The sequence below is a fragment of the Penaeus vannamei genome, chromosome 13, assembly GCF_042767895.1.
Source record: "Penaeus vannamei isolate JL-2024 chromosome 13, ASM4276789v1, whole genome shotgun sequence".
Lineage (NCBI taxonomy): Eukaryota > Metazoa > Arthropoda > Malacostraca > Decapoda > Penaeidae > Penaeus > Penaeus vannamei.
In genome coordinates, this window is record NC_091561.1 from 11,845,818 (window position 1) to 11,855,817 (window position 10,000).

Consider the following 10,000-nt stretch of genomic DNA (forward strand, 5'->3'; position numbering starts at 1 on the left):
TATATATATATATTTTATATATATATATATATATATATATATATATATATATATATTACATATTATATATTATATATATATATATATATATATATATATATATATGTATATATATATATGTATATATATGTATACATATATATATATAGATAGATAGATAGATAGATAGATAGATAGATAGAACATGAGTATGCCTCCAATAGCTTTTTACTAAACATTTTAGTTGTCTACAAATGCTTTTATAGATTGATGTTTGTGTACACTTTTGTGATAGGGAGTAGGCTATGTGATATGTTAAAGGGAGAGCTTGCCATAGCATTTTGAAACTCTTGAAATAACAGGGAAGAAGCTCAACAGGATCCCATCACTTTACAGCACTTTCAAATCAGTATATAGGTTTCATATTCCTACACATATGTTGGATTCCAAGAAAGGTATTCAAAATTTTGACCTGGCTGTGATCAAGCTGGCTATGAGATGTCTGTCGGTCTCCATGGTTCGGGAGCTGATACTGGCAGTGAGAATTCCCTCCTTTTCCGGGATTTTGCTAGATCCCAGAAATTAAGGATTTCTGGCTCCTGGTACCAGCGTCCAGACCCACATCGTTGGACATGGTACAGCAATGCGGGTAATGCAGCCAAGGAGATCGACCACATTCTCCTTAGCACTTGTTGGAGGATCCTCCAGAACTGCAGGGTGTATAGGAGTGCTGAGTTCTGTGGTACTGACCATAGATTGATTGTGGCTACCCTCCGGGTACACTTCAAAACTCCCCAGCGGTCCAATGATCACCCTAGGGTGTTTCATCTGGACAGGCTGAAGGAGAGGGAGTGTGCTCAGAGGTTTGCTGAGACAATCTCTGATCGACAGTCTGACGGACCCTGTACTTCTGTGGGACACCTTCAAGCAAGAAACACTTGATGCAGCCCAAGAATCAATTAGAGAACGCCCGAGAGCAAGACAGAATTCAATCTCTCAGGAGACACTGGAAGCCACTGATGCTTGCCATGCAGCTTGTCTGGCAGGGGATCGGGATTTGCACCGTTCTCAGGTGCGCAGAACTCGGTCTCTGTTAAGAAGGGACAAGGAACAGTTTATTAGGAATCTTGCTGAGGAGGTCGAAGGCCATTTCTTAGTAAATGACCTTCTTCCTGCATACCAAGCCCTTAGAAAACTGAACTCCAAGCCCTCTTCACAGGTAACTGCAGTTCGCTTAGTGGGTGGCCAGATCGTCTCAGATCCTGTTGCAGTGAGGGAGCGTTGGGCTGAGTACCCTGAGTAGTTGTGTCAGGTTGACCCTCCAGCAGTTAACTTGGATGTGGGTAGTGCCGTGATTCTGCTGCTGGATCCACCCATTAGCGAGGACCCTCCCTCCCTAGCTGAGGTTAGGGAGGCGATCTCCAAGCTGATGAGTGGTAAAGCAGCGGGTATTTGCGGCATCCCAGCTGAACTGTTAAAGGCTGGTGGTGAACCTATGGCGTGGGGATTGCATGCTGTCCTGGCTGCCATTTGGCAGTCCTGTACCATTCCCTCTGACCTGTTGAGGGGTGTGGTCATCCCTCTCTGGAAGGGGAAGGGCGACCGATGGGATTGCAGCAATCACCGCGGCATCACACTGCTCAGTGTACCAGGCAAGGTTCTTGCCCGCATCCTTCTGAGGCATATCAGAGACCATCTATTAAGGCATCAGAGGCCAGAGCAATCCGGATTCACTCCTGGTAAGTCCACAATAAACCGTATCCTTGCGCTTCGAGTCATTGTAGAGCGTCGTTGTGAGTTCGGACGTGGGTTGCTTGCAGCCAACATCGACCTCAAGAAGGCGTTCAAAACAGTGCATCGGGAATCACTCTGGGAGATCCTGAGACTGAGAGGAATTCTAGCAAGGATTATTGAACTAATAGCAAACCTATATACTGGTACTGAAAGTGCTGTAAAGTGTGGTGGGGGCCTGTCGAGCTTCTTTCCTGTCAGTTCAGGAGTGAGGCAAGGCTGTGTTCTTGCACCAACCCTTTTCTATACTTGTATGGACTGGATACTAGGCAGAGCTACTGTTCAAAGTCATTGTGGAGCAACACTGGGTAATATTAAGGTTACAGACCTTGACTTTGCCGATGATGTTGCGATTCTATCTGAGTCTTTGGAAAACATAGTGGTGGCCCTCGATGCATTTAGTAATGAAGCAAAGCCCTTGGGTCTAGAGGTCTCCTGGACCAAGACCAAGATCCAGGACTTTGGGGACTTGCTAGGAGAACCTGTTCAGTTGGTACGTGCTTGCGGCGAGGACATTGAAGTCACAGAGAGCTTTACATACCTTGGTAGTGCAGTTCATAACTCTGGGCTGTCAGACCAGGAAGTCAGCAGACAGATTGGCCTGGCAGCATGAACTCTCTCAACAAGAGTATTTGGAGATGCCGGTACCTGTGCAGAAGGACCAAGCTACAGGTTTTCAGGGCCATGGTAATGCCAGTTTTGCTCTACAGTAGTGAAACCTGGACATTATCCAGTGCACTGGAGTCTCGTCTTGACGCCTTTTATAATAGGTCCTTGCGCTGGATCATGGGGTACTGTTGGCGGGACCATGTGTCTAACCAACAGCTGCACCGTGAGACTGGCACAGGACATATTACCTGCACAATCCGGGATCGCCAGCTTAGGCTATATGGCCACCTGGCTCGCTTTCCACAGGCTGATCCTGCTCATCAGGTTGTCTCTGTAAGAGACAACCCTGGGTGGAGGAGGCCTGTGGGACAACCTAGGAGGACGTGGCTTGGGCAGATCAATCAAACCTGTCGGGAAGAGCAAGTCCCCTGCCTGGGGACTTGCCATGTGGGATCCCAAAAGGTGGAAGGAGAAGGTGGACGCGGCTATGCGTCCCCGTTGGCGTTAGCTCCGGATGATGATGATGATATGATAACTCTGCTGCAGATTTTAGAATATAGTATATCCAGGCAGTGGTTTGTTTTATCACAGATTTCTTCCTTTACCCTCAATCTGATGTAGGTTTGATGTTTGTTTTTCTGAATGCAGAAAAATAAGAAGTAGTGTGATACAAGTGTTTGTGAGAATACCATAGTATAAGGAAGGCTTTATACTCCAACCTATTATGGATAATAACTACTTTTAAGTTATAACAAAGGTGTCTTATTTTAGAAGACTTAGAATGACATTATGCAAAATTTATATTGAAATAATTCATGCTTTTAGGTATGTTGCTATGTAGAAATACTATATATGTTCTTTATTTCCCCACCAGATATACTGCAGTAATAAGAGGAACATGAAGAATTGAAGAAAAATCTTATCATTTGAAAAGTGAAGAAGTAATCACTAATAACACTGTTATATTATCAATATGAAAATGATTGAAGAAATATGAAAGTGCATTGATATTTAAGTTTGTGCTCATTTTTTCAATGTCAGCCACTGATCTAATCTCACCTTTTCAACTGCAGCAAATGCCTCTGAAAGAGCAGTTGTAGAGCATCCAAGAAATCTAAACTGTAATAAGGACAAGTGGACTTAAAGCATCCTAAAAACATGGGGAAACCTTTAGATGAAGAAAGTACCAACTTTTTGTGTGTTACTGCTGTTATGCTTAATGGTGGCAAGAAGGTGTTGTATAAGGTCTATATATGGGGATGTGCCAAACCATTGCATGTTCCTTTGAAAGAATACCTTTTATCCAAAGGTATGACAAGTAAAATGTACAAAACTCGCTTTCATAGTACACAGAGGGAAAAGATTGAAGGTGATCCTAGTGGAGCATCCTATGACATTTCATTACTCTACCAATGCATCCGGGCAGCATGCAGTAATGTTGCAGTGGAGGAGGATGTATGGACCAAGCCAAGTGATACTCTGGAGTATTTTATCTATCAGATTAAAGATCAGAGGAATTCTCTTGCTCATGGCACAACTACTGATATAGATGTGCAGGAAATGATCAGCAAGATTGAAGGTTTAAGGCTCTTATTTCTGAAGACATTACAGTTGGCAAGCAAAAGATTCAATGTTAATCATTCTGAAGTTACCTCGATAGAGAATGAACTGAACAAAGTGATCAACAGAATCCGGGATAAGTCTGACCGATTCACAAAGGCATTAGCAACTCAGAGAAAAGAACTCAGAAAAATTTTGGTTACTGAAGGTAGGAAAGAATTGAGGGAACATTATAATTCTTACACGGAAGTGGATCCTAGTTTTTTATTATGGAAAAATAAGAGACCTAAAGTCACCTCAGTTTTTACAAAGCTTGAGCTAGTTCAAGATTCTGCTGATAGTATTAGAGAAGAACCAAGATTAGAGAATCTTTTAGAGTTAAAAAAGAATGGAGAAATTCCACAAGTCATCATTCTAGAAGGAGTAGCTGGTTCTGGAAAGAGCACTGTTACCTCACTCCTCCTTGCTGATTGGTGTACAGAGGGTGGAAAGATTAGCTGCCTTCAAGATTTTGAGCTTTTGCTTCATTTTCAGTGTCGCAATCCCCATGTTTCAGGTTTCTTAGGCCTATTATTACTCCTTTTCCAAAAGACTTCTGGACGAATGAAAGAAGAAGACTTGATAAGATCAGTGCTAATGTCTAAAGTGCTTTTTGTCATTGATGGTTTAGATGAAGCAAATAATGCATCCCTGAAACTTCTCAGAGAGATATTACAGAAGCACATCATAGAGAGGAATCCTAACATTAGATTGTTATGTACAACTAGACCCCAGAGTGTAGAGCAGTTTCATCGATTGCTTCCTGAGGAAACTTCAGTAATTCACTTGAAAATTGTTGGTATCCCTGTAGAAGAACAGTCTAAATTTATTGCCAGATACCATGAACAGTTGAAATGTGGAGAAAACAGTCAACAGGATCTCAAAGAACTATTGAATTATATTCAATCCACATCACAGATTTCAGAACATTTTCGGCTCCCACTAAATCTAGTGTTCTTGACATACCTTTGGATGTTCTCAGCAGAGACATTTGGTCAGTTACGTTCAGCTACAAATCTTTACATGGAGATTTTGCAGCTGACAAAGAAGAAGCTTATAGCTAGACTTCAGTCTAATCTACAGTACATTGATCCTGAGGAAATTACAATTAAGTGTGAACATTTTCTTGAAATGATGTATCAGGAAAGTCTTCTGGCATTGTGTCAGAATTCAATCCTCCTAAGCACTGTGAGCACTGAAGTCCTCAAGAATAAATGCAAAAGCTTAAGATTGCCTTCAACTGAAGTTTTATCAGGATTTTTTACCATTTCAAAGTCTTGGACAGGTAAAATTTATAGAGAAGAGTTTTCCTTTCCACATAAAGGACTACAGGATTTTTATGCAGCACAGGCAATAATTGCTGTAATTACTCAAAAGGAAGACAAGGATTTATTGGAGAATGTGAGAAATGGAATTATAAAAGTTCTTGCAAAAAATAACATTTCATCAAAAATATCATCAGAAATAGTGTCTGCATCAGAGAATATTTTGATTACATCAATATCAAAACCAAAACAAATTTTGTCCATCTTGGAAGACCTTCACAGGGATGATCCTTTGTCTCTACAGATAAACAAATATCAGAATGTTCTCATTCATTTGATAGGACTGCTAAAAAATGATGGAGAAAATACATTGCAAAAACATGCAAAAGAATTAGTTGGCTTATTAAACAAATCTGGAGTGAAGGATTCTGAGCAGTGGTTGGACATTTTAGCAGAGGCAGACTGTGCCCCAGTAATAATGGAAGAAGTAGTTCAGTTCATGCCTACACACAGATGGAGTGTTCGAGATGGACACCTGAAAAGTGCACTGGTGCTATTTCCAAACGTCCCAGTCAGACAAGTTGATTTCTTGATTGAGAAAAACCCTAATTCTGTTCCCTACTTGAAAGAAATGCTTCAGCAGGTTGCTTCTACCAATTGCGAAATCCAGTTGAACTTGCACTATCAGTGGCAGCACCCAGAAGCAGAAACATCAGATGAGATTCTTGAATATATAAAACCTCTTCCAAGTCAATCAGGGTATGTATGATTTTTATGTGTGAGATATCTTGAAGGTTTACTGAAATCCAAACTAATTTTATTTTAATTTCCCTGTTTTATCCCTCCCAAAACCTAGCTCGTTCTCGTCGTGGGAGGGCTTAGGAGACAGGGACTGAGACCCAATGTAGAGGATTACCCCTACCTTGGGCCTCAGCCCTTGCCTCAACTAATTTTGCTTGATCCTTTCTTCTCTTCTTTCCTCTTCTGTATCTTCTTTACTCCCTTCTATCCTATTCCTAAGGTGTGAGGGCCGTGCTGAAAGGATGAAAGGCTGGCTTTTTGTCAGTCACGAACGGCCTCCGGGAGCCATGGGCACAGTATTCCCATGGTTAATTACTTAGCCCTTACCCCTTATGGGGTCCATAAGGGGTAGACCATTTCTTTTCCTCAGTTTATTCAGGCTCACCATGGCCATTAATGAAGATTCCTTACTCTTGATAGAGGCATTTAGGCTTGCGCCTTCATCAAATAGCCTATCTGAATTTGATTTTGATGGTTTTCCGACCCCTGCCCCTCCTTTGACCACGGCTCCGACCACTGATGCAAATACCCCCTCTTCGACGCTTACGAACAACTCTAACCATTCTGAAAAAAACATTCAGGTTATTACTCAACACCTGGAAAATACCTTTTCCTCATCCCCAATATTCTCCTCTTCATCCCCTACTGCATGACCCTCTTCAATGTCAACCCCCTCTTCCCTCATTACTACTCTTCATCCTTATTGTCCTCCCCCCTGCAGAACTACTCCACTCCACACCACCCCATCTTCCTCTCGCCCTCGTCCTTCTACTACCTCTACCTCTGCAAACCTTCTGGGTACTCTATTTGGCCCAGCCAAGTGGGATCGATTCTTTATGATTCCCCCCTCAGCCTCCTATTCTGAGAATACCCTTCTCTTGCAGCAGTGCCTCCAGAAACAAGTAGTCAAGGTTACCTTTTGCAGTCACTTTGATCGTTCATGCCTTGTCACGGTTACATCTGAAGCTCAAGCTCGTGCACTATCTGCCCTAACTGACCTTACTGGAAAACCCATTCCTGCCAAACCTCACCCAACTCTTAATACTTGTACTGGAACTGTTTCTATTCCCCCAAATGCTTGTGCCATGTATAACAAGGACTGCTCAGACTGTGAAAATGAGCTACTTTCTTGCCTTGATGAATATGATGCAGTAGCAGTACAGTGTTACACTCTTCCTCCTAGAGGCTAACATAAATCTCATGTCAATATTGCCAAGATTAGCTTCCATAGACAAGACCTCCCCCATGAGGTTTATATTGGTGGACTGTCTTATCATGTCTGACAAAATCAAGCCGTTCCTCGTCAATGTCAAAAATGTTGGCATTTTGGCCACCCAGCCAAACATTGTCGCTCCACAGCCCGATGCCCTTTATGTGCCCAACCTGGTCATGTCTGTTCAAATTGCCCTGCTCAGTCACATACATGTGCCAATTTTTGAGACTCCCATAATGTGTTTTATAGGAGCTGCCCTGCCTATAAGTTTGAATGTGAGGTAGCAGTCCTGTCTGGCCTCACTCTATGAGAGGCCAGACAGGAAGCACGACGATGAGGTTTTTCTCTCTCAACTTATTCCAAAACAGTCCTGCGCTCAGCTCCCTCACCATCTACACAAGATATTTCTGCATCCCCCCAGGTATCTTTTCCCAATACCCAAAACCTATGTCCTATCTCTACTCACCCTATCCACCAGTCAAATCCATTTTCCATCCTAAATCCAGATACTCCAATCTCTACCACTTCCTGGATACCTACCCCTCCTCCTCACTTTAGTTGTTATACCAGACAACCTAAACGTTCCACTCCACACTCTCCTACTACACTCTCTCTCACACCTTCCTCTTCATCTGTTCCTCAGATATCCATCTCCTCTTCTACTCCTTAAAAGAGAACCTTTGTTTCTCAGTCCTCTATATCAAATTCCCCTTCAGAAACCCTTGAAGACATCCGAAACTTCCTAAAGATGACCCAAGGGAGCACTCCGCTCCCTCATCCACCCCCCAGTCCCTCTGTTCCTACTCCTGCTACATTTAAAGTATTTGCAGATATTCATCCTCCTCCTTCCCAAGTTCCCTCCACCCCCCATCCTCCTACACCCTCCCAACATACCCCACCCTCTCTACCACTTGAATACTCACACGAATCCTCTCTATCACAACAGTGTCCTTCTCCAGACCCCTTCTCTCCAAACATTTTTCCTCGTGCTTCACCACCTTCCCCAGTCTCTCTTTCTCAACCCCTGGATTCTTCTCCTAGTTATCCAACAGCCACCTCTGTTTTCCTTGATCAGTGTTCCCTAGTCACAGATACACTGCAATTCACTCAATTGCTCTGCCCCCTTATGTTCCCCCAACCCCATCCCAAGATGCCTCATCCTCTCAACCACCCAAACTGCCCATACCACCCAAACTGAACCTCCCCCCAAAACCCCATCCTTCCCTACTATCCCTCCCACTCCCTCCTGGATATACACGTGAATCTCTTTTATCACAATATCCTTCCCCAGACCCCACTGTCCCTATCGAACCCCCAGACACTACTCCTTCACCTATTCCTGATCTTTTGTATCAACCCCCTGATACCTAATCCCCTACTACTAATACAACTATATATAACATTATCACCTATTATCCCTATTTCTTCCCCAGTCACAGATACAGTACAATTCATTTAATCGATCTACCTCCTTAACCTTTCCCATTTATTAATCACTGCTCTAGTTCATTTACTTCCCTCCTTTCCCCTTTTCATTACCATACTTTCCTGTAACACCTTCTAATCTTTGATATTTAACACCATCCCCTCTCCCCAGATTTTTCTCTTACTCTTCAACAGCTATCTCTATTCTTCCTTGAACATTTTTCCTATACATTCTCCAGTGACAGATACACTATAATTCACTCAGTTGCCCTACCCTCCCCTTTATACTAACTGCTCTAGCTCACTTGCTCCCCTATCCCCCTTTTCACTACCATATTATCCTATAACGTTCTTAAACCTTTGACATCTAACACATTTTATCATAATCTATAACTCTTCTTTGCCCTTTCCGACTCAATACTTTACCATAGTGCTATATGACCTTAGATGTCTAGCACATTTATTTTCAAACATTGAACATTCCCAGTTTTATTCATTTATTGAAAATATTATGTGCATGATCATGATTTTGAATAAATGACACGAATAAGAGAAATTTTTGAAAGTTCTTTAGCAGCTTGATGAATAGTTCCTGCATGGGCAAACATAGTTTCCAAATCAATCCAAGGCAGGTACAGGAGAATATGACATCATAAGTGGAGAAACCACAGGCAAACCATGAAAATGACTGTGCTTATTGTCAAAGTAAAATGCCCTATACTGAGTCCCAACCTCAACTTCCCTGTAATCCTCTGGACACAGAACAAAAATTTACCCTCTGGCAAGCACATTTGTGTGGATATGAGTCTGTAGTTTCTTATTTATGATTTCATCAACACTCATCCCAACACCCAATGGGATCTGTGGATGAGGTCTGTGATAATAAGTCACAAAATGCACTTAATTGGTACAGAAAATGGGAAATTTGTGTACTGCCATGAGGGTGACATCAGCATCACTATATCAGAAAAGTTGACCACCTTTGATAAACTTTACAGGTCAGTTTCATCCACACGCATTTCCTAATTTTAATCATAGAATGGAAGTGCACTTATTTGTCAGTTGAAACCATTTACTATATTGACTGTAATGAAGTTAAATGTATTGCATGTAGCTAAAGAAGTGAATTGCAGTAAGTAGTATTTTGAGAAATTGTATTTGGATATCAAAAATAAGGAAGAATGAAGCCATGAGGAGAAAGGCAGTGAAGGAAGGGAAGAAGGATGAAGGGGAAAAAATCTGTTAATGAGAGTGGTATTTTCTCTATTTTAGGTTCATATAATTGCAACAGTAGAGCTTTCAGAAAAATCTTAAGTAT

General features: G+C 42.0%; 1 protein-coding gene across 1 annotated transcript in view; it reads left to right on the forward strand.

The window, feature by feature from the left end:
• Positions 1–10,000, forward strand: part of LOC113800458 (uncharacterized) — a gene marked incomplete in the record, with an annotated part of 56,308 nt that overhangs the window by 26,793 nt on the left and 19,515 nt on the right. The window contains 1 exon segment of the mRNA XM_070128939.1: positions 3,254–6,002. Within this exon segment, the coding sequence (XP_069985040.1) occupies positions 3,538–6,002 (2,465 nt within the window).